The sequence below is a fragment of the Anguilla rostrata genome, chromosome 14 (assembly GCF_018555375.3).
Source record: "Anguilla rostrata isolate EN2019 chromosome 14, ASM1855537v3, whole genome shotgun sequence".
In the NCBI taxonomy this organism is placed as follows: domain Eukaryota; kingdom Metazoa; phylum Chordata; class Actinopteri; order Anguilliformes; family Anguillidae; genus Anguilla; species Anguilla rostrata.
The window spans coordinates 29013341-29039684 of record NC_057946.1 but is presented as its reverse complement, the minus strand read 5'-3'; the positions used below and the strand labels follow the sequence as shown (position 1 = coordinate 29039684).

The window sequence follows — 26344 nt, the reverse complement described above, 5'->3', positions numbered from 1 at the left end:
ACATGACATTACCAAGGAGGGAAGGGAATGTAAATAATTACTCAGGTTGTCACAACATATGCAGAAATTATAAGTTATGACACACCTAAGAAAACATGCAATTTAACTTCACAGCATTGCTAGCCACTTATCCGACTTTGGACAACCTTAATTTGTTCCACTTGAACTTTTCAGCAGTCTGTCTCGCTATCTTAGTTTCTAGAAAGCCAGATGTGGGAAGTACCCTCACACCAAAGTAAGAGAAAGAGAAAGCTGAAAGCCACGCGACGTGGCAGCTGCCAATTCCCCTCGGTTCGCGAGTTTCCCTCGTACAGGCGCGAGCTGCAGGAACACACCTTACGTGCAGCTCAGCAGGAACATTTCCAGGCGCCCAATTCGCCAGTGTGGGCCACCATTGAGAGATGACCCGTCGCAGTCCCTTGCTGATTGGGCTTGCGAGCCACTGTCTGCACTGGTATGGTCCGCTTCTGGAGCCTGGACACAGGGGCCCATCCATGCAGTTGGTCATGCCTTAACAGGATGAATCATCCAGCAGTCGACAATGGTGCTACCTGATTGAACACATTGTTTGATATGTGGCCAGATTTTTTTTTTTTTAGAGCTGGCTGTGTGACTTCACAATTGGTCCAAAATTCGCAAGGAGAGTATGAGTCTGTCTACGCTCACGTACACCAGCTGTGGAGATGAGCATGGGCTCGGTGGTATACGATTGGCCATTCCAAATGAAAGGGGTAAAAGGGGAGGAAAAGCAAACAAAAACAATTACATGCATTTAATGACATTAAATGCATGAAAAGTAATTATTAAAACATGAATGATACGCAGAGTACTTGAAGAACCGTATATTCCGGGATGTCTATGGCCAGTCTAAAATAAAAAAATTTAAAAAATTAAGAATAATCCGACAGAAATTCAAACTGCAAGTCCGTCCATGTTTTGCTAAAATGAAACCAGGGATACAGAAAACAAATAGTGCCAGAAGAACAATGGAGGAAAAGGAGGAACGAGTGAGTCAAGGTGGGTCAGAGCACAGCCATTCCTACAGGGAGCCAAAAATGACAAAAATGTTTCATTTTTTACAAGACTTAAATGGCAGGCAAACAAATGTTTAACAAAAACGCTGGAAAGAATGTTTGGAATGAAGAACCGTGGGCACTACACTTAAACACAAACACTTAACTGCAATGTAAAGTTTATGAATAAAGGTTACCATATATAAGACAAATACCACCCCACAAGACTTCAACATGAACAGCTGTAATGTTTATTGTGTGTATGTGTGTGTGTGTGTGGGTGTCAGAGGGAGTGAAAATATGGGTACATTATCAAATATTTCTTGTAATATTTCTCAAACTCCAAACTGACCTAAAACTCCATTCCCAGATACTCACATTTATTAAGACTTGGCTTAGAGGTCTGCAACCTGACCCGAGCCCAACAGGACCCAACAAAGTGTCTGATTTCGGGCCGAATTTGTTGTCTAGTAAGTGAAAATGAACTATTATTTTATGTTTTAAATGTATTTTTATTTGAAGAAATACATTTATTTTAAATCATTTTGCACACACTCTGTCTAGTCCATATGTGAGGGCCTCTAACTTCTCAGTGGATGAAATTAAACAAAGATTTACGAAGGAGCTTTTTAAAATTCCAAATGAGTCGGGAACGGCTTCGGTGTGGAAATATCATGACCTTGTTGTGACAACAGATAAAAAGCTCACTGGTCACATACAGGATTACAATGCTTTCTTGACCTGTGACAGCAAGAAGACTGATCACACTGAACTTAGAGATGTTGTCCAAGAAATAGCAGAAACTTACCTGGCAGCAAAGGCACTAGTGAGATATGTAAAGCAAATGGGTTTGGTAAGCCAGCACACAGAAACTGGATGTGTACAGTACTTGATCACTACTAAACAGTAAGACAAATGGTTTATTAGCCTATCAAACTGCTCTGCTGATAGGCTGCCGTGCCTTGGTAAACTATGTGGCTACTATTTTCTATCCCATATGGAGAAAAAAAAAAGCGAATCGCAGTATAATTATTTCTAGGCACAGCAGCCAAGCATTGTGATACCACGCCTGTGAGTGATTTTGGTTACAGGTCGGGTTCGGTTTTCAAATTTGGCAGAACTAGTCGGGCTTGGTCAGGTCGGGTCTCAAGGTCTCAGGTACGGGCCAGGTTTGGGCTTCAATTTCATGCCCGTGCAGACCTCTAACTTCACTGCATATGTGAAGCCATCGGCTTAGAAAGCAGAGGAATCCCTGGCATCTGTGATGAAGTATAAAACATTATAACTTAAAATGAGTGATTCCCAATCTTAGAATAGATGTTGCGGGTGAAGGTTTTCGCTCTATCACACCACTGAAACACCTAATTCAACCAACCAAGTAACTGTGATCCAAAATCAAGGTCTGAATGAGCTGAATCATTTATTAGCTAAAGATGTCTTAGTGCTGGGTTAGAACAAAATTTTCTGCTCGTCCTGCTTCTCAGACAAGATCTGACCCGCCCCTATTTTAAATATACCCAGCCCCACACAAGACCATACATATACAGCTGCATTAGAGTAAAGTTTTGTTTTATTATCTGTTCAACACCACAAGAGAGGCAGGACAATATACATGGAGACATCAGCAGACCCAGCTAATACAAAATGTTCCCAGAATATTAGGGAAAATTCCAGTTAGATTCCCCTTTGGTTTTGAGGTAAAGTTCCAATGAGAACATTCCCAAACAGCCCAACATTTTGTTCTTCAAAATATGTACTCTCAAAGACACAGAAAAGCATACTAGACATGTTGCTTACTAACTTAACAGGCTTAACAATCATGGAGGGTGTGTGTTTTTCAGACGAATCGAGGAGAATGCGTGCCAAACCCATTTTAAGAATGCTTTGAATTGAAGTGCTGAAATAGCAAATTTGCTCAACATGACGGACAGATGACCATGCACAACTGTAATGCTTTTTCAGAACGTTTACAATCAGACGTCTTGGAATTTTGCAAGTCGCATCCAGTCTCGTTGCGAATCACTGATCGAAACCGAATATCATCCTAAGGCCATTCATGCAACATTCATTGTGACATAATGTGATCTCCAAGAAAACTTCACATTCACCCCAACCTTTTTAACGTTTGGGGGAATTTCAATGACAAAGAAAAATGGTCAGGTAGGGGAAGGCTGAACTCTCCACAACCTGAGATTTCTCTGCTTCTCCTTACGTGAAGGGGAAAACAAAACTTATTCAACAAGACAACAAAAACAGGGGAAAAATGCCATCGGGAGTAAAGACAGCTGGACACAAATGTGACAGAAGCCTGACAAGCCCTTTCTGCTGTAACTTGGTGGGGCTGGGGAATCCCACACTGTGCACACGCTTGCCAATGACTGCACAATCACATATTTAAAGGCATCTTATGCAGGATTATTACCTTGAAAATATTATAAAATAACTATGCTTTGAAGACATATCTTTGATGCACTGGCAATCTCTGTCTTTACGCACATCAGCCGAATTCGGGCACGTTTACCTGTAGCGTATTTGTTATTCTAAAAAGGTTCGGGACATTTCTGAGGTGTGGCACCGTTTTCTGTGGAGGGAGGGGAGGGTGTGGCTGCAAAGCTAGCTAGCAAAATTCCAGATACAACGAAGCAAAAAGACAATCCGACAAGGCTCGTTCAAGAACTAGAGTTAACCTTGGAACTGCTTTTCCTCATAAGCTGAAGTTCGCTAAAGGGATGAAAAGCACACGGAGTTGGCTTGTTTTCTGTTGGACCTGTAAGTAACAATACCGGCAGTGTGAAGTTGGTGACTATATGGACATTCCCGAGGATCTGAAATTTTCAAATTTAAAGTTCAACGATAAAACCACTATTACGCTCAACACAATGTAATTAATTAAGCGATGATAAAATCTACCTTCTTACTATTCCTCATAGTTGCTCATTTCAGGGTACTACCATTAACGCTGGCTATCCAGCTAGCTATGTTACATTGGGTAATTAATGCAGTGTGAGTGGGTGGGGTTGAAGGCGAAGGAAACTTATTTAATGGTAAACACAGGCTAAGAATAGTATGCATAGAATGCCTTTAAAGAACAAAAAAACACTAAAAAAACAGACAAAAAGAAAATTGACAGGAAGTAACATCAGCCAAGATAGTCAGAGCAAATATTTTGATGTGAGTACCTTGATCGTGATAAGCTTTTTCATGAGAAAAGACAGGAGGAGGAAAAGGATACTAATGCTGGGTTCACAAAACATGAATTTTTGCCAGGATTTAGCGGACTGGGACGAATTTCGGAGGTCAGGCAAACCACGTGGTGCAAGCTGGAAATAAAACACAACACTCTAGTAGCATCATGGCCTCATATAAAACAGCACCCCGGGTTCTACAATGACGGATGAGATGAAAGAGAAGCTGGTTGACCTCTGGCAACAACACCATTGCCTCTTCAGGAAGACAACAGCACAATCGGAGTGACAGAGCAGCAGCGGCACAACACTCATTTTGTTTTGTTTTGTTAGTATTTTTCTGTTGCGTGAAGCATTCCCCAGAGCTCAATCAGTCTCTGCTTTAGCAAGGTAGCGTTTATTCTGGGTAACAACTGACGAAATCCATCACATTTTTGCATTTTTTTCTCACAAGAAAGCAGAATATTGAGATCCCTCAAGACGAAAATCCACCGAAGAGTTAGCTGTAGTTAGCGACGCACCGTCTGTGCCACAATGTTGAAGTATGTGCACCACTATGTCTGAGTGACGAAAATGTACAGAATAGAATTTCGGATAGTGTGAGCTGCACAGCGATCTTAAAATTTTGTTGGTTGTAGTTTGAGCCCAGCATAAAAAAATTCAACAAAAGTAAACTACAAACAACCACAGAGTGCAACAGAACAATGTCAAAAGAATCCAAATAAATGACAAAATATACATACTATATTTTTATATACAGATATACTGTATGCACGCAATGTTTACACAGATGTTAAATAAAACCGAAACTGTGTTCATAGCATGGCCTAGTATCAAGTGTATGACTCATACATTTTCAGCTCCGTGACCAAGAATTTCCCCACAGCCAAGAGACCGCATCAGCAATAGCAGGGCTTCGATTTCTTCAGACCACAAAGATGAAACCTTAATCTAATAAACCGTGTAAATGTCTGGCAAATTCTAGAATGTGTAGTGAAAATAGCCTTGCTGTTAAACCAGTGAAATCTAACACTATACTATACTATACTATACTATACTACAGATCTCAACTGCTGAGAAAATCATAACCACACACCCAATAGACAGTGAGATCTCAGCCGCTGAGCAAAACCCAGCCGTGTGGCTCTGCCAAGGACTCCCATCACAAATTATCCCCGGAAACACAGAGGCATTATGGGTAAGTATGCCTCAAATTAACCCCCCCCCCAATCGCAGGGGCATTATGGGTATGTCACAGATTATCCCCTAAAACCATAGAGGCATTATGGGTATGTCACGAATAATCCCCTCAAACAGTTACAGGCGTTATGGGTATGTCACTAATTAACCCCTCAAACCGCAGAGGCATTATGGGTATGTCACTAATTATCCTTTCAAACCGTAGAGGCATTATGGGCATACCACAAATAAACCCTCAGGGCATTGTGGGTAAGCATGCACCTCACCACCAGAGTTAGGTACACTTCCATTTCTGTCATTTATCTATTTTTATATTTAAGATTGTTCCCCAGTTTTGCTTGCCTATTTGTGTGTGTGTGTGTGTGTGTGTGTGTGCGTGTACATGCGAGTGCACAGATGTGTGTATGTGTGTGTCAGCCTGTTAGTCCGTCCCAGGTTTCTTCCCTCCGTCCTTCCTTCTTCCCTCTCCCATCTTTAGCTCAGAAGCTCGAGGTAAGTAACAGGCACCTTCCCTTTCTGGTTACCTCGCTCTCCAATCAACCAATCAGGATCCATTCCTGGAACAGTGTAGACTGTAATGAGCTGGAATGCACAAAACAAAAAACGTAAATCAAAGCACTGACCACATAAGACCCTACAGGGAGATATATTTTACACAGTTTGCATATGCCTGTGACACAACATGGGGAACAGTGCTGCAAGGTTTGTTTAGAACAAAACATTGTTTACAACAGTTCTGCAAAATGTTCTGCAACAGTTCTTGACATATGGGCTGTGTTCAAGATAAGATATATGTTGCAAACTGTTTCATAAACAGAAGTCACGCTGCGTTAAACATAGTTTCAGGCCACTGTTACTGCTGCAAGCTGACAGGGCAATTGCATGATGTGACACCTGCTGTTACACATGCCACTCAACTGCTTCTGGGTCCACCCCCAGCACGCCCAACAACTGGAGCAATACATCTCAGAGCACTGTTGGGGAACACTGCAGTCTCTTTAGAGAGAATGCGGCACTAAAGATGTTCACATGGGAGAGTCTCTGAAAGCTCCCCTTTGCTTTGTTCTGCTCTTCTGCCTCGCTTTTGGATCTGAAGATGGGAAACAGCTTAGCTGTTCGGCTATCTAGGGAGGGACCACCGTCAGTTGGGGTCGGTGGGGCTAAGCGTTTGCTTGGACAACCTTGTTTCGTTGTTTTCGCACCTTTGCGCTGCAAAATAAACACCACGGCGCATTCACCAGGAGACTCTGGTTTTGCCGGTGTCAGCCTGTTCATTTCATAGCTGTTGCAACCACGGAACCCCTTCACCGGTTTACAGCGTCAGAATACACAAGGTGAAGTATGTACATTTACGACCTGTCACACTAATATCAGTAAATGTCAGTTTGTCTCCCAGACGACTGTGTGCTTGCCAGGTCAGGCAGTCGAGACAGAGAGCCTTGGGGAGTTTAACCCAGCCGATCTGAGGCAGGGCTGGATACTGTTCCGCAAGAGTTCCCCAACCCAGAGCCAGGCGCCCGCCTGCACGCACCAGCTTCCACATAAATATTTTCATTAGATAAGGCTGCTGAAGACAAATGTTTTAGTCAGTGTATAATTTTGTAAATAGGTGATCGCCCACCGCCCAGCGCCAAAATTATGAGCATCGGCTTCAGAAATACTTTTTTTTTTTTTTTGAGTTTTCGAAATATGACAAACATACTTGAGCCTAAATTGAACTCCTGCTGGGCTTCTGGCTGTTTCTTCCACCATTTCCTGTTTTTCTTGCTTTGTTGGCAAGTAACACCACAATAGCAGCAAAGCTTTGTCTTTGATTTCATCATTGTTTTTAATTTTGTTTTTTAATATTTTTTTTATTTTTTCATTTGGGCATCTCCAATCCCAGTATTTCTTTTTACAGGTGTGTGTAAACTAATACAATGTGGTGTTAAATTGGCAGTGCAGGACACACTAATGTTTTTTTTTTGGCTTACTGCCATTTGGCATGGCAATAAAGCAAGAAAAAAAAACTCCCAAGGAAATAAATATTCACAGACACACCCGTAATCTTTACGATTTCCCACTCATAACAGAGAAAATGTCGATATGGAGGGGACACACTTGATTTAAATCCAGAAAACCCAAGTCAAGATAAACATGAGAAAGTGACTGCAAATGCAATGAGCAAACGGTCCCTGACTCATTTCGCTGAGTCAGTCTGGGCGCTATCAGTGAACGTGGGGCTCTTAGTCACGCGCCGGCTCACCAGTGAAAAGAAAAGATCCCTACGTCACCACGCGCGTGAGAGACAACCAAAACAGACTCTTCCTCAGAAACCAAAAAGGCAAATGGACGAAGGCCCATTCACTAAACTGCCGTGCATTTCCAGCAAAAGGTCCCTAGATCTTTACTAGAAAAACTATTAGCCATTAAATGATTATCATCCAATCACAGTATGAGCTTAATAACAAAATTTATAGCTCTGGAAAAAAAAATTAAGACACCACATTAAACGTTCCGCTTCAGGGTTCACGGGTATGCGTCTGGGTAAAATCTAACTTGACATTCTTTCGAGAACTACTGACCATATTTGACTTGAATTCCAACCAAAAATATTATCATTCAGGACATTTATTTGGAGACAACTCTCAAAATGCAAAAAATGTACGTGCACTGTATGATGTTCCGTGGACTCCTACTTAATTTAATGCAAATGAAATATTTAAGATGGCCAGCTTTATCGCAAAGGGCTGGAAGTCAAGGTAGATGTCTGTGTTTAATTTACTCATAGATGTACACCACCCCCACCCCCCACCCCCCCCCCATCCCAGGCTGAACAGAGCGTGTATGTATGCGTGTTTGTGTTGTGTGTGTGCATGTATGTGCGTGTGGGAGTGGGTGTGGGTGCGCTTGCGCGTACAGGTGATGACAGAACACGATGAGGTGTTGCACATTTGTGTGAATGGGGGTAATTGCGCCTGTTGAATGTGGAGTGAGGCCTCAACTAGGTTGCTTAATTATGTGGAGGTTTGGGCTATTGGTTTACTCATACTCGATCAGAAAAGTGTGAGTCGTAGAAATGTGTGGGTGTGCAGTGGGGTGTGTGTGCGTGGGTGGGCGCCCTCTTGGTGAACTCATGGTCATGCATGCAATGAGAAATGCCGTAGAATAAACCCCCGAGGTGGTTCCAATTTTTCCCACAGCTGTAGGTTCAGACTGATGAACAAGGCTCCCCCTAGTGGCCAGAGATCATTACAGCCCATGGTTTCCCCACAGTCAGACTCCTGGGGCCAGCTGCACTAAAACTTTACACTGGGACTAAGTTCTAATGTCAGATGTTCAGTCAGGCGTAAACTTTACATCAGTTGCATAAATTTGGGGCGTTAACATATGTCCGACGTTGCTCAGGACTCAAATCCAGGCCTAAAAGGGTAGGAGGCAAAAGCTTGTGTTGTAACATTGACCGTTGCAGTAATTACTATGGTTGCAACCTTCAATGCAGAAAAAATAAGGAACAAGCCACCCTCCTATCAAAAGTGGTTTCAGTTATGTACAATTGATTGATTGATTGATTGAGTGATTGACTGAGTGATTGAATGAGTGATTGACTGAAAGTCAAAGTTCTGAATGCTGAAAGCATGGCTCCATATGATGTGTACTATAACTATTAAAACTGATGATTGTGATTGCAGTGAGGCTTTAATCTCCAGGCTGGCTGTAGTGAATGGCAGCACACATACTTGGGGGGGGGGGTACCCCAGGACCCAGGTTATTGGGGGTTCGTACCTCGTCCGCCAGCAGAGAGAGCTCGCTGGTGTCGGCGGCGTCGTAGTCGTAGAGCACCTTGGCCTTGCGCGAGCCTGAGGCGGGGGGGCGCCCCTCTTCCCCCTTCAGCGAGTCCGTCTCCAAGGTGGCGGGGGTGGGCGGGGCAGGGCTGGCGGAGGTGGAGGGGGAGGGGCTGGAAAATGCAGCCAGGGAGGAAGGATTCACAGCAAAGGCATTGGGCAACCTGTGGAGCAAAAGACAGGGTAATGAGAGAGAGAGAGAGAGAGAGAGAGAGAGAGACGTACATATACACAAACATACAGGTGTACATATACATTCACACAAATACTCACACAAAGTTTCACCTACAATTAAGCAATTCATGCTCTTTCCTAGAAGACACACAATGGCTAAGAGACCTGTACTTACACATCTTCATCAGAACTGAGAGCAGAGATTGAGGGAGAGGAACAGGCATGGAGTCAGAGATCACATATCCCACAGGAGATTATCCCATAGAGATAATATATCCCACAGGAGATTATCCCATAGAGATAATATATCCCACAGGAGATGACACTTTAGTGCATTTTGTGTTGTTAAAATCTGACACAGAGACCAAGGGAACAATTAGAACAATTACAATTTATAGGTTACATTAATCCTGAGAAATGGCAACATCTCATTTTTATATACATATATACAACCAAACATCAAAGTTCCCTGACTACTGTACTATACTGCCTGTACACTGAATAAATCAGATGACTTTACAATCTGACTTCCAGCTTCCCAATTCACCTGCTCAGCTCTTTCTGCAGCTCCAGCATGTGTAGGTGGCACTGGGCATAGTAGGCAGCCTGGGCCTCCACAAACTCATGCAGACAGCGCAGATGGTGCACCTGGCAGGACAGAAACATGGACACAGCACAGCAAGCAATTAGTCCAGACCCAATCTTATAGAACACTCGCAAACTCAACTATCGCAACATTCCGGAACACTCTCAGACTCGACTATCCCAACATTATGGAACACTGTAAAACTCAACTATCCCAACAATCTGCAACATTCTCAAACAGTTATCCCAAACTTTTGGAACATTCTAAAGATGAATACTTCCAATATTCCAGAACACTCTCTCACAAAACGCTTAAAACCGTCTCCCAAACACAACGCTCCCAACATTGTTATAGTGTATTATATGTACAGTGTAAATGTAAGTAATTGCAAGTAATCACGTACAGGCAGGTTAAGTGTTTATTGATGTGTAAACACACAGAGCCTGTAGTTAGCATGTGCAGTGTGCGTGGGCACGCGACTCACGTGCGTGCTGCTGATCCCCTCCAGCAGCAGCCGGGTGACCTCAGCCTGCCGGTCAAACTCCGTCTGCGCCACCCGCAATTCCATCTCTGCCTGGGGGTGGGGGTGGGGGGTAGGGGGGGGGGGAGAGGGAGTGGGCACAGTGACCTCATCAGTGGGCAGGCAGGTGCGCAAACAGGGAGGCGGGGCACACAGGCCCACAAACGCGCATACAGCGTCAGGGCAAACAGACAGGCCCTAGCTCGCTGTGCCCAGTAAAGATCCCATGAGACTTACTGCATAGAATAGGACGTTTGTAATTGTTTACAAACTTCGCCTCTGAAACACATTGGCGGTGGTTCGGGCGAGGTTCCCCCCTTTACTGTAGAGCACTTTGAGGTCATGAGATGAACGGCAGTACCAAAACCCATCATTATCATAATTAGACCCACAGGCAGAGACACTAAGACAAACAGACAGGCAGGGTCGGTTAGCGGTTAGGGAACTGTGCACGTAACCCAACGGTCAAAGGTGGAAATCCCAGGTGGGGACTGCCAAGGCAGGTACCTGAGTAAAAATACGCTGCGGTATAAGTGGATAGCTTAGTGAAAGAACGTTATGCTAATGGTGCAGCATTATGGTAATTACGCTAATAGCGATGGTGCAGCTCTATCGGCAAAGGGCAAAGGGCAAAGGGCAAAGGGCAAAGGGCACGGGCTGACAGAGCGCTCTGGAGGAGACACACTAGGGGAAGAGCAGGATGTTTGTCTAAGCTCACCTGAATAGACCTGAACCTGAACCCCGACCTGAACAGGGGTGCTGTACAGATGAGACAGGCTTATGTATATAATTGGAAATTCAGAGCAGAGCGGGGGGGGGGGGGGCGCGGTGGGTGATACACATTTTATTTCCAGCTGAGCTGCTATGTATGCCCTCCCCCAGTGCATGATGGGCATCATCTTCACACTGTTGCTGATTATCATCATAATAATCTAATTTAAATTAGTAATTTAATAACTTGTACATAGTCCTGTGCTGTTCTTGGGTTTTGCACATAAATAACAGAAATGTGAAATTCAGTTTGAATAAATGATGCATATGAACTTTGTTATTTCATATTCATTAAAAAATGACAAAACAGTAAATGGTTTCTTCTAACTTCTGTCATGTGTTGCTTTCTAACAGAGACATGTCTATTTACCTGACATAACAACTTTTCTCTGTCATAAAGGACATCTTCTAACGGTTGCTTAAATGGTAAACAATCCCATTGAAAATCTGTTCCATCAAACTCTTATCATTAATAAAAAACTACTTCTAGAATACAGCTGCAAGCAGCAGTTAAGGGGGCCACTCTATATATAGGAATCCCGCACTGTGGCATCTTCTGCAAGACATTCAGAATTAATATAAAGATAATAATTAAAATTAGATATAAAAAATAGCTTTGCAAAATCAAAAAACCTGTATGCAGATCGCAATGAGACTTTACTTTCCTGTTTCAAAAATAATAAAAAAATACATGAGGTGTATAAACGAAGCCAAAATATATACACATATAATAAAATACTCCACTATGATGCTTGCATAAGCTGTTCACAGCTCAGCGCAGAGATGGGATTGAATGCCACAGGGAGAAGGCGTGTTCTAACGGAAGCAGCTGCCCGGGATACTCACTTTGTCGACCTCCTCACTCCACAGCTGTGAAAGCAGCATGCCAACAAGAGAAGGGGTGAGAGCTGCATTCTCAGACTACCAGTCACACACTGATGACATCACAACGGGCAAGACATCAGCACACCCTCCATTTCCTCAGAATTCTGGGAGGGGCGGGGGGTGGACCCAAATGGATACAATCAACAATCATTGGTCCATATCTAAATGCTAATGTCGGGTTCTTCCTTCACAAACACAATTTGGCATCTGTCGCAATAGCTAACAAATTAACTCAAAATGTTATCGGCATTGTGGAAAAGCGCTTGCAATTGACTGAGATTGGGGTTTGATTAAAAATTTGATTAAAGAGTTTTCACCCCCTCCCAAGGATCCTCGGGGTCGGAAATGGGAGAGGCCAGTCACCACCGCAACCAGTTCTCACAGCAGCATGCAGAGACGAGGCTCTCTGAACACACGGTCCAGGGAGAACCGCTGAGAGAGTTTCCCCAGCAAGCAAGGGTTCCACCCAGCATCCGCCCGCCAGCACTTCACAAATCAGCCTTACAGCGGTCTGCTCGCAGCCCATCCATTCGCCATCACTTTAACTGCCTGCTAGTGGACCAATGTAGTGCTGATTTGCCGAAGCCCTGACCAGACGGCCGTGGCAACAGTGGGCCACTAGAGGGCACTGTATATTTTGCTAGCTGCAGTCGTGTTTGGGCCCAAACTGACTTTTAAGGCACGGCTCTGTGCAGACGTGTTTCTGAGGGTCAGGGCTCTAGCTGAAGAGGAAGAAGATGGAGAGATGAAGAGCAGCGCCAGTGTATCAGAGGAAGGCCAAACACGGGCGGGTCGGGACCAGCACAGCATCCGTGATGGTAGAACAGAACCGGCCTGGCTCCACGCTGCCCTCAGTAAAATAACAGGGACGGCTTCAGGTTTCTGTACTGAGAATAATAAATCACACTGATCTACCTTCTCTGGACATGCCGTGTACACCATAACCTACTTTGCGTGACTGGACAACGAGACGACAGCAACACACACAAGAGCAGCACACACCACAGCAACACAACAACAGACACAGCTCAGTAGCTCACAAGTCATTTCAACACAGCATGACACAGCACAGCACAGCACGACGTGACAACACAGCGCAGTACAGCACAGCCAAAATGTTCACCAGCAAAATGTTTATCAGATTTTCCTTAGGAAAATCCTGAAATCTGCTTCAGGTTACCTCTGCCCTGTCTGAACGCAGATAACCAGGGACATCCCTAATCGTCAACACTCACTACAGTATCATTACACAACTATGAGACAAAAAAAAATGGAATTTCGTATCCCTGAGTTATTTCAGACTTCAGACACAAAAAAAGAAACCAAAATAAAACAGGCAAAGCAACACAAAGACAAATTACACTACATACTAGATGCAGACCCTATAAATATATATGTCACTACACCATATTATGCTTCTCCTTTTATTCTTTTACCTCAAAGATAACTGCGTCACAGTACATGGATAGGCTAAATAAATAGGTTATCTATGTTCTGGGCAGATCCATTAAACTGACAGATCAGGGAAAATCATTGGAAGAATTCACTGTTATGTCCCACAGAGGGCACTGTAGTTCAAAGGGTGGAGGGATGAGGATCTATGGGGCAGAGACTCACTTTTGGGGTCACCAGGATTTTGGAAGGGTTATATGGGAATTGGGATTTAATGTACAGTTTTCTAGGGTTTTTTTTTTTTTTTTTTAAATCACTGAATAATTCACTGTTGGCTAAACAGGATCTAATGATCATACTCAGACAGACTCCTCAAGTTCAGCAGTGCTGCAGGTTTTCTCTTCTGTCCCACTGTCCCTAGTCCAATAATGTCACCGATTGTCCAGAAATGACACTCAGCATGTGCGTCAGGTGTACGTCGCTCCCCGAATAGGAATGAAAACCAGCAGTGCTACTGGCCTCGAGGACCAGATTTGAGTATCCCGTGGTCTAGACTCGACACTTTGGGGTCACATCTAACAGGGGCTCTACGCTCACTATCGTACCCCCCTTCCTTTGGCTTTGTCCCCTGTGGACGAGTCTCCAAAGTCAAAGTCGCTGAGCTGCATGTTTGAAATGCAGGAGGCAAAGTTCAAAATGTACCCCTTTATAATATACAGAAGTGCCTATATTTCAATACAGAATATAACACATTAAGAGAGATTATTCAGTGGTCTATGCCAGTGAAAAACTAAGTGAATGCGTTTCCTTAAACTGTGTGCGTACATGTGTGTCTGTACAAATGTGTGAATGATACAACCAGAATGTTTGTGTGTGAGTGTCTCTTGCTTTCTTTGTATGTGTGTGTGTGTGTCTGTGTGTGTGTGTGTGTGTGTGTGTGACTCCTTACCGCAGATGCACTGGCAGAGAGAACATAATTTCGGGGTCTAGTCTCCTGAAAATCGGGTGTGGCCTACGGATAATGGGGGAGCAGAGGAAACAAACAGTCACACACCACTTCAAGCATGGTCATACAGACTGAGAACAGTCATACACCGTTTCAAATACAGTCACACACCATTTCAAATACAGTCACACTGCTTCAAATACAGTCATTTAGCACTTCAAATACAATCACACTGCTTTACATACAGTCATATAGCACTTCAAATACAATCTCACACTGCTTCAAATACAATCTCACACTGCTTCAAATACAGTCACACACTGCTTCAAATAGACACACGTCACTTCAAATACAATCACACACCACTTAACATACTCACACACCTCCTCAAAATATAGTCACACACCACTTCAAAACCAGTCACACACCAATAAAAATACAGTCACACACTACTTAAATTACAGTCACACACCACCTCAAATACAGTCACACACTGCTTCAAATGGTCATATCACTCAATAGCCACAATACACAAATACAGTCACAACTACTAAATACAGTCACACCCCTCAATATATCACATACAGCCTCAAATAGTCACACACTGCTTCAAATGGTCATATGCCACTTCAAATAGCCACACATCACACCAAATACAGTCACAAACTGCTACAAATACAGTCACACACCGCCTCAAATATAGTCACATACAGCCTCAAATGCAGTCGCACACCACCTCAAATACAGTCACACACTGCTTCAAATGGTCATATGCCACTTCAAATAGTCACACATCACTCCAAATGCAGCCACAAACTGCTTCAAACACAGTCACACACCGCCTCAAATGCAGTCACACACCCTTTCAAATACACGGCGCTTCAAATACAGTCACGCATCACTTCAGTCACACACCACTTCAAACACAGTCACGAACCACACAATCACGGCCACGCCCCTTCAGATATGATCGCAGGCCGCTTGAAGCAGAGCAGCACGCCCTAAGCGCACGTGAGAACGCAGCCTGCACACAGACCTTCTAGGATTTATCACCTGTTGCAGTCCCCAACAAACAGAACTGGTTAGCGCTGTTCGGCTTTCAGATTTTAAGATCTGATAACGACGGCCGATCCACCCTTCTCCACCTGAAGCCACGGTGACCATAGCAACCTCTCCAGCTCTCAACTCCGCCTCTGTTCAGCACACCTGCTTTCTCTCTGTTTTTTTGGACAGCGACTCATTCTTTGTTGCGTTGGCCCTCTACTCCAGCACATGGGATTGTAAGAGAAACAGCAAATACGGGGTTAAAGGGCAGACCGTCAGCTTTAATTTGAGGGCACAGACATCCACATCAGGTGATCCGTGTAGGAATTACAGCCCATTTTATATACAGTTCCCCCATTTTAGGGGACTAAATCTAATTGGAAAATTGTACATAATCTTAAATAAAGTCTTAAATGTCTAGTACTTGATTGCAAATCCTTTGCATTGGATGACTGCCTGAAGTCTGTGACCTAGACATCCCCAGGTGCTGAGTACCTTCTCTGGTGATGCCCTGCCAGGCCTATAGTGCTGTGTTTGGGCTCGTTGTCCTGCTGCAAGGTGAAGCGCCATCCAATGAGTTTTGGGGGATTTCGGCGGGATCTAAGCAGATAAGATGCTTCCGTACACTTCAGAAGGCATCCCGCTCATCGTCGACAAAGCGAGCCAGTCCCGGTGGCACGCATGCCTACACACACCCAAGCCACAGAGAAGTTCCTTTCTTTCTCCTCGCTTTCCTCAACTGAGCAGCCAATTGTCCAATTACATTTGGTCCCCTAAAATGGGGGAAACATGTACGAAAAGGACTGCAATTCCTACACAGTTCACCTGATATGGATGCAAATGCTCTCAACTCAAAGCACTGCCTGAACTTTAACTTATTCACCATTTCATTTCCAACTCAGCGGGCTGGAGTACAGAGCCAAAACAACACAATTGTGTCACTTTCTTAATCCTTATGGATTTCACTGTATATTAATGTGAGGTCAGACTCACTCTTATAATCATACTGTGGTCTTGGATTCACCTTTATAATCTTACTGTAAAGTTAGATCCATTCTAATCTCACTGAGTTTTGACTCACTTTTATAATATTCCTGTGAAGTTAGATCCATTCTAATCTCACTGAGTTTTGACTCATTTTTAATCTTACTGTGAGATCAGACTCATTTTATAGTCTCACTGTGGGCTTAGATTGACTTTTATAATCTTACTATGACATGAGACTCATTTTGTAACCTCATTGTGAGATTAGACTCGCTTTTACAATTTTACTGTGAGTTTAGACTCACTCTTATAATCTTAAAAAACTAATTTTGTCCAATCTTAAAATCTCACCGTGAGATTAGACTCACTTTAATCTTACTCTGTCAGATGAACAAACAGGATGAGCTGTTTTAGCACTGATCCAGACAGAGGAGTGAAAAGGCCTGGATTTGGACCCACACTTTGGGGATCACCTCTGCAAACCATCTGCCTTCCAAACAAATTATTCCTTCTCTATCGGGAAACATTCCTTTGGAAAGCAATAGTTTGACTTTGGGTTTGTAGAAAAGAATTGTGACGGGTGGGGTTTTTAATCTTGTGAGAAAAAAAGTTCTTCAAAGGAGGAAAAAAGTCAAATGGAAAAATGAAAAGCAGCAGAATAGATGAAAGAGGGATCACTGCAAAGTTAGGCACACAGGGATACTCACATCTCCTTCACACTGTACAAGGGACAACAAAGAGACATGTTAGTGCACAGCCAGCAGGGGGCGACATTTCACACCGGCAGCTCATGACACGTTTGCAGGCGATGTGGAGCGCTAGGTAACATGATTCTGGTTCATTTGCTTTTTATCTTAGATAAGATAAGGCCCCGCATTCAAACCTGAAGCTGATCCATCTGTATTGCCCAAGGATGCTCAAATGAGTATTACTGAGCAAAACGTATTAATTTTAATTGCCTGACCAGACTGCAATCACTGTGCTGCGGGCTAGCTAAATTGAAAAGTTTTGTTTGGCAATACTCCTTTGAGCATCCCAGGACAACAAAAAGGGACCCAACCTGGGTTCTCCATTTTGTTTTTTCCTTGAGCTTACTGGAAGTCAGCAGTCTAGTAATGTCTAAGACAGATTTGAATGCAGGGCCATATCATTTTACGGAGTGCTTCATGGCCCCTTTAAAGAAATATAAAGTTTGGGGATGAAATGAAATTTTTAATGCCACACTGGAAAAACTGCTCTTTCCTTTTTCTCTAACGGTGTTCAGTTCTGTTTCCCAGTGACCGCTGAGGAATACAAACATGTACGCGCTGTAGGGGCGGGCACTCTGAGAACTCAGTGACAAACGGCTTTCGGACTGTCTCCATTGTTCGTTTTGTATCGTGGGATTGTTCCCAATACTAAATAGACTAATAAAAAATCTTCTTCGTCTCCTACTGGGAATAACGCACTACACAAGAATGAAGCCACGCAGATGGAAACCGAGAGATTTAACCAAGGGAACCGAAATAAAAAGTAAACAAGAAAAAGTAGTCTATGGAAGAAAACTGAAAATCTGGAAGATGTTATCTGCTTCACTGCAAACAAACAACCTCCCAAATGTGAAGTGTCGCTGACTATCGGGGGTTGGAGGTGGGGGCGGGGAGCGAGATAACTCCAAAAAGAAACAAAACATTGCGATAATGACACCAAAAACAACATAAAGGAGAGGCACAGACAGGAGTGGGGAGGGAGGGACGCGAGAGAGGAAGAGGAGGGCAGAGGAAGAGGAGGGCAGAAGCTCACCGAGGCTTTGGCTTCAGCCACCTTGGCCTTCTTCAGGCGGGCCTTGCAGATGTCCAGATCCAGCCGCCGGTTCTCCAGGAGCCGCCTCTCTTTCTGCGCAGGGCCACACAAACCAAACGCCCTTTTATTTACGCCCTCAGGTCAGCCAACCCTGGAGCCCGAAACCCAGACAGCCTGAACCCTGAACCCCCCAGGCTCACCGAGATGGTCCTCCAATCCCCCTCCAGAAAGTTCCGCAGCGGCGTGAGGAAGCTGATGGCCGAACTCTGGATGAACTCCCGCTCGGTCCCGCCCAGTTTCCTCTGGCTCTCCCCCACCTTAATCAGAGTACTGCCTGTAACACACACACACACACACACACACATACACACACACACACGCATGCACACACACACATGCACACCAAACACCCCACACACACACACACACGCACACCACACACACACGCACACACAAGCACACCACACACACACACATGCACACCACACACACAACACACACACACACACGCACACCACACACACACACACACACACACACACACGCACACCACACACACACACACGCATGCACACACACACATGCACACCAAACACCACACACACACACCAAACGCCACACACACACACACACACACAGACACACCACACACATACACACCAAACACCACACACACGCACACACACACACAAAACCACCACACCACCACACACACCACACACATGCACACCAACACACCACCACACACAGCACACACACACGACAACACACACACACACCACACACAAACACAAACACAAACAGACTTTACTTATAGGGAGCAAAACCAGGAAGGTGAAGAAATTGGCTGACCAACTGCAGGGAATTTTTCTCTTGCTAAATTTTCCTCTCGTCCTCCTCCCAGCTGCACAACATAGCTGTCCAATCACATGCGGCCTCCGTACGGGGCGGCGCCCCCACAGACCAGCCGCGGCGCTCACCGTACGGCGTCGACGGGCCGAAGTCCTTGGCCGCGTCCAGCATGTACTGCCCGAGCAGCTCCCCGTTGGTGGCCCTGGACGGAACCTTCCGGTCCAGCTTCTCATAGAAGAACTCCTCGATCCGGGCACCTGGACCGGCGCGGTGGAGAAGGGAGGGGTGAGAAAGTGGGAGGTGGCCTGTCTTAGATACCCCTCTAAGACGTGTGTGTGTGTGTGTGTGTGTGTGTGTGTGTGTGTGTGTGTGTTTTATAACATTAGCAGTGCGGTGGTGTTGTAACAGCAGGAGCAGGATGGGTGGTGGAGTTTGAGCAGATGTAGATGGTAGAGAGAGGTGGGGGGGGAGATTTGGACCGATGCTCTGCAGCCTGCAGGTGGTAAACCCCCCAAACCAGAGGAACTGGAACACTCAGGAGAGGAGGAGGAGGAGGGAGGAGGGAGGAGGGAGGAGGGATGCAGAAACTGCATCACACAGGGAAGAGTGGACAGTGACTCAGTGACATGTTGCTGTTGCCAGGTCACAGGGAGGAGTGTCCGTCCTTAAATTCAGTTATTTAACAATGCAGACGCACCGCTGACTAGAGTCCCATGTTCATAAAGCATCTCAGCACAGCGATGCTGATCTAGGAACAGTTTCACCGTTTAGTTCATTATGAACGATATTCGGACGTGGACTGGGGAAACTTTATCTGGGATCAGCACTCCTGTTCTGAAACATTTCATCAATATGGACCCAGAACAACCGCGACCAGCATGCAGGGGGGCAGGGCTATCCGTGCTGGTTTGTGTCAGTCATCCGTCTCCCTGGAGACCTGGTTCAGAGAGAGAGCCCCTGTAACACTTCTCTGTTCATCCCAAACTCAGTTTGATTCTGAGATTGTATGGGCGGACCGCTTTTATACGGATTCTCACAGGGTGCCCTTATAGTCAAACAGGTTTATTTCTGAGACTTTCCGACCGCAGGGAGTGGGGTTTACAGCACCCGAGCCTCCATTTAAAACAGCGAAAGCACACAGAAGGGACTGGATGATTCATCCACTGCTGAAGCTGATTTAGCTCAAAGCTTCAAAGCCTCCTTTGAACATTACATAAACAGCGTGATGCACACACACACATTCAAACACACACACACACACACGTGCAAACAGACGCACACAGACCCACACGGGCACCCACACACACACACATCCATCCATCCACACATACACATGCACGCCTGATAGCTGTCACTCATAACGATGCCTTTGAACAGCTGTCGGCTTAATTTTCCGGAAAGGATGATGTGTAATATGGGAGATGCGCAGGCTCTGCTTGAATCAGAGTGACATGCTGCAGGTTTTGATGTTCAGCAGACACCTGCAGAGGCTTTGTGTCAGACTCAGGTCAGAAACTCGCAGCCCCCAGGCCAGGCCACGATGCAGAGAGGAGAGAGGGGAGTCATCGTGGCCGTGGTCGACCACACTGCAGGGCGCGTTAAATCCACTCAGACAACATCTGGGCCTCTCTCAATTCTCCAGAGAAATGAAATACCCCCCCCCCCCCATAAATAAAACCCTGCATCAACAATGGCTGCAGATTTATTTTTGCATGTGCCTTCAGCATGAGCATCAATGTGCAGGGTCAAGCTTTTCAATGATGATGTCACAATGGGAGGTGACGAACCCCCGGATGATGATGTCACAGCAGGGGACAGAAAAGCACTTGAAAGACTGCACCACTGCGATGTGAGGCAGAAGCAGTCCTGAGTGAGGATATAGCAGACAATGTTTGGGTGGGGGCATGTTTTTCCCACCATGGGCGGTGGAGGGTGAGGGGTGGGGGGGGTGTAGTCTCAGACTTTGATAATCCCCACCAGCTACAGCAGGTTATCAAGAGCTACAAGTCTACAGCAGAACAGGTGTTAGCTGGTATCTGGCTGTCTGAGAACTCAAACACTACATGCCACTACTCCCCTCCCCCTATCTTTCTCCACCCCCCTTTCCCCAGTCCCCAGATTGACCTTTACTGTGTCCCTCCTCCCCCAAATTCCCTCTCTCTGTCTCTCCGGTTGACCTGAGGGATGTGTAATTACTTTGTTTCCTAGGAATCTGCAGTGCATCCGTCCCTGTTCCAAGCACTTCCTTGAGTGAAACACCATCCCTCCTCCTTTCAATCGTTGATTTACAAACACAGTTTATTCCCCATCTTCTTCCTTTTCTCACCTACCCTAATAAGCAAAGCCCCACCCTAACTACATGCCCAGCCCATTGTTGTGGTTTCCTCCATCTGCCCCTGATGGCGGACTCAGACACAGGCCCTTTAAACGCTGTGCTGACAGCCACCGTATTTCACTCTGCGATCCACCCACTGAGCTGCGCAGTTTCCGCGCCGACGGACAGCGCAGTCAGAGCGGGCAGACCGCAGGCACCTGACCAATGAGAGGAGTCGCTATTACCGTGCCGACCGGAACTCTCCCGGGAGGCCGTGCCCTTTTCTGAGTAACGGGGTAATTATGACCCGCTCCGTGGGACTCCCAGCACCGCTCAGCCCTAAATTGGCCACTGTGGAACGCATCACTGCAGTGCTGATCCAGAATCAGTTCAGCCTGTTAGCTCATAATGGATGAGGTTGGGATACGGACAGAGGAAACCTGGGCTCAGATCAGCACTCCGAGGTTCTTCAAGAATGCAGTCTTACCAACTGTAAACACCCCCCCCCCCCCCCCGCAACACCACACTGCTTTGGTTTTGCCCTGTGATGCAAGAAAGCCATTCCAGTTTAACACCATGCTCCTAAAAGCATCTCTGCACAGAGCCTGGCAGTGGTGACACCAAGACTAGGACTTACCCGTGTGATCAACTGTAGCGTGGAGGGGTCAGAGGTCAAAGGTTAGAGTTCCCTCACATTCTCAGACAAAATGTTTTTTAAAAATGAACTGTATTCTCTCTCATTAAGAATAGGATTAACTGGATTACCTAGCTTTTCATATCAAAGTACAATCCAATGCCCATAATAATCAAGCCTGATAAACTATGAAGGATAGTTCCATTAGATTAATGTGGCGGACTTATTCAGAACTCATTCATTAATTCATTCATTCACTCATAAATGAGTGGTAAAGCCCTATGGGGAGATTGTATATAGGAGTGGGGATTTATACAAGTTTGGCAAAGCCCCTAGAGTGGGTTTAAGGGTGTGGTTAGTTTTGGGGGCAGGGCTTTCCCTGGGTTAGGCTGGTAAAGCTGACGGAGGAGAAAAGGTTTAGAGCAGGGGTGGGGCCTGACATGGATCTAAGCTCTTAAAGCACACAGAGAAGGCCGGTTTTTGGGGGTACGGCCTCTAGGGGAGGTGTGGTTTGGGTTTAGGGGGCGGGGCCTTACTTGGGTTGGGCTGTAGCAGGACCTCGGTCTGCCGGAAGATCTTCTCGGTCCAGTTCTTGGTGCAGTCGGCACGGGCCATCAGGTTCTCCAGGTGCACGTCCAGTTCAGTCTTCTCCGCCTGGCCCAGTTTCTCCTCGGTGAACTTTGGAGAAAAGGAGAAAGAGGACCACTGTGCTTAACCATGAGAGGGAACTGTAATTCCATCTGTGCAAACCAAACCCGAGTCCAAAAGCAATATGAAATAGTTCAAACTCACATATGCAGGAGCCAGCAAGGATTCTTGAGAACTTTCAAAGAAGCACGTTACTAACCAATTAAAACACACCATCGCATTTTTTAAAAAGTTATCTCACTCTGTATATCAGTGAACTGCAGAGGGAATAAGACTGTAGAATGCACACATTGGACTGTGACTAGATGCCTGGGTATTGGGCACACTTGACCAGGGCTGTGCAGAGACCGTTTGAGGGGCAGGTGCTCGGAGTGAGAAACCTAGAAAAGCTGTTTTATGACATAGATACTGTACAGAATATATTTCATCAAAATGTGCCCACAGGTGAGACAGGCTGGCAGGGAAAAGAGTGGTGTGAGACCACCCCCTCCACAGCAATTCCCATGTGGAGCACTGCCATTGTAATCTATGTGAATTGATTCAGTACTCTCTTTGCACAAATGAATTGGAATGGAAGCACCAAAGAAAGCCAAGCAACAGTGTTGGGCCACCATACATGGCTAGTACAACCTGCGTGTGTCATGGTGCACTGTATGTGGGCATGTGTTGAGATTGGAAATGAACTAGAAGGTTGTGGGGTGTAAAAATCAGCTCCTTGATCTCCACCTCTGGATATAGCCTATATCTATGCCTGGAGTGTCTGGCCAGAGAAAATGTTCTCTTCCAGTGATTCCTAGCAAAATGTTACAGTGGCCAAAGCCAACAGACTCCAGGCAAGAGATCTGGTTTACTTTAGCCACGCCAAACACAGAGCTGAACCGCACTCTTACGTTTAAAGTAAATATGTAAAGGGAAGGTTCTATTGTCTTGGTCTTCACATGTTTATGAAGAGTAAGATATGTGTTCCAGCAAACATGCTGGAAAAAGTAACTTTTATACAAAAACCAAAAGTAACCGCTAAGCTGTAAGTCGTTTCATCATTAGTTCATGCACACGAAAGCTAACGATAGGTCTAGAGCTGATTCTAAGAGCGGAATTTGTACTTGGAGCCTGTAGCCATTGTCCCTCAACATGAGGACCAAATAAGTGCCAATGTCGGTAAAACAGGCCATAGTGGGCTGGAAAAATCTTAATAAATTGATCAGAGACATAGCCAAAATATTGTATGTGTCAAAATCACCTGTTTGTTGCATTGTTAAGAAGCAAATATACACTGGTGAGCCCAGCAACAGTAAACAGCCTGGAAAATCACAGAAGGCTACTGTAGGGGATGACTGAAGAATAATTTCTATTGTGAAGAAAAACCCCTTTTCAACTGCCGAACAGATCAAGAACACTCTGCACGTAGGTATAAGAGTGTCAAAGACTACCACAACGAGAAGACTACACCAGCATAATCTTAGAGGGTTCACTGCAACATGAAAACCACTGGTAAGCCTCAAGAATAGAACGGCCTGGTTAGAGTTTGCTAAAAAAATAAATAAAAAGAAAAAGAAAAAAGTAGATTTTTAAAACTGTATAGATCTGTAACAAAGTCTTGGGGACAGATGAGATGAGTATTAACCCGTTCCAAAGTTATGGAAAGAGGAAAGTGTGAGCTGCTCATGATCCAAAAGACTCCCCTCATTTTTGAAACATGGTGGAGGTAGTGTTATAGTGGGCATGTATGGCCGCATGTATGCCTCTGGAACTGGCTCACTTGTATTTATTGATGAAGTGACTGGTGGTGGCAGCAGCAGGATGAATTCTGAAGTGCACAGAAATATCTTATCTGTTCTGATCCAGCTAAATGTCTCAGAACTTATTGCACACTGCTTCACCTTGAAGCAGGACAATGACCCCAAATACACTGTTAGAGCAGCCAAGGATTTTTTCAGGACGAAGGAAATAGAATGTTCTTGATTTGGCCGAGTCAATCGCATGATTTTAATTCAACTGAGCATGCATTTCACTTGCTGAAGCAAACAGAAACTGACGGCTGCAATACAGGCCTGGGCCTGGCAGAGTATCACCACGGCAGATCAGCGGCATCTGATGACATCTGCGGCTTCAGGCAGTCGTGGAATGCTAAGGGTTTGTAATCTACGATATATGACAACTTTATTTAAGATTATGGTATGTCTTTAACGTCATATTTATTATTACTCGTGTAAAGTTTTTTTTTTTACTTAAGTTTTCATTTGCACCAAAGGAAATAAACAACTCAATTCACTTATCTAAATTAAAACCTGTGTAATAAAGGTACAGTCCGATTGTATGGAACTAGGCCGAATGGATTAAAAGTGCAACGTGCTCTCACTGAATTAGCTTTCTTTTGAGTTTGTATAGCCTACTTAAATGTTAAATATGGTGACCTCCTAGAAAAAATATCGCCATATCCTCCAATTTCCAAACGCGCAGTTAATAATGACAAAATACGTCTGCAGGTGCTGCTACGTTTAGAAGATACTGGTATGTGATTACATGATGCTGGAGGTAACGGGAGTCATAAGCGCATCGGAGCGGCTATGTAAGACTGCGTCTCTTTGGTGACAGTCACCAAGTCACATGCGTCTTTGGGCGCTGTCGAGAACAGCCATACATAATAGATAGACCCAGCGAGCCGGCCTTTTATTGGCTTATGTTGTTTCATTCTAAGTAACACCTAAATAAAATGAAAGATACGTCCAACATCCACGGAAAAACAAACGAGAGTATGAAAACCAAGCATGTAAATATGCGAAGCCGGAAATGTATTCCCCAAAGGGATACTGGAATAAAACGAAATACACAACAACATTTCTAATCCATCGCGGGGCTGCCTTGTAGCTGTTTAAATAATTAAATGAACCGACGTTAGCGACGGTGGTCATAATGCTGCAACCGAGGCAGGGGGGAGGGAAACGACTAGCTATCAAAATGAGATCACGATCATATCTACCTGGACCGCGCGTGTGAAGAAGACTCCAGCATCCGAAGCTAATTTTTTGACATTGAAGTCCATGGTGTCAGAGAATCTGTCCGCAGCGTCCGCACCGCATCGGCTTGTTTGCGCGTCTCGGTTTTCCCACAGCAATCAGCGTTGAAGAGGGCAGAGCGACGCTAATCTGCTTCATCCGTGGACTCGACAATCGGTTGTTTGGCCTAGTTTTAAAGGAGCGCTCTTGAAGCGAAGGTTTTATGATAATTAAAAGAAAGCGTACTGTCTGACATTATAATGAATTCGTCGGGTTGCAAGCACAACGCGTGCATGACATACAAAAAATGCTATTCTTAGTTTCATTTTAGGCTTTATCGTGAATTATTAAGAGGTCTACAGTCTATCCTTGCACCGTCAGATGCATTATGCCTACCATGTAATAAAATAATTTAGCCTATATAAATTCATATTTATTCCACGGTGATTAAATTAAACATTAGTTCGTATTGTGCTAGCACCCCTCCTAAAAGAAATGGAAACACGTCCATATACCAAGTCCCATCCATAACATTTCAGATTAGGTTACCTAGGTGTAGGCCTTCTTACGAATTAAACATCATACTTATCTAAT

The 26344-nt window shown here is 44.9% G+C and overlaps 1 protein-coding gene across 12 annotated transcripts; it reads right to left on the bottom strand.

Annotated features, from left to right (window-relative positions):
• Positions 1-2565: 2565 nt before the first annotated feature.
• On the bottom strand, positions 2566-25921 carry LOC135239227 (endophilin-B2-like). 12 transcript variants are annotated; one of them, XM_064307744.1, is made up of 14 exons: positions 25735-25921; positions 22643-22784; positions 22110-22121; positions 19287-19415; positions 18507-18640; positions 18307-18399; positions 14500-14562; positions 14156-14212; positions 12120-12143; positions 10467-10556; positions 9944-10044; positions 9572-9586; positions 9164-9386; positions 2566-5980 (listed from the first exon to the last, which is right to left on the bottom strand). In XM_064307744.1, exons 1-14 carry the CDS (start codon positions 25795-25797, stop codon positions 5873-5875), a joined length of 1254 nt encoding a protein of 417 aa, XP_064163814.1. In that variant the 5' UTR covers positions 25798-25921; the 3' UTR covers positions 2566-5872. The 12 variants fall into 12 exon arrangements, with proteins under 12 accessions (XP_064163814.1, XP_064163816.1, XP_064163817.1 ...); XM_064307746.1 differs by lacking the exon at positions 9572-9586; XM_064307747.1 differs by lacking the exon at positions 14156-14212.
• Between the last annotated feature and the right edge of the window lie 423 nt (positions 25922-26344).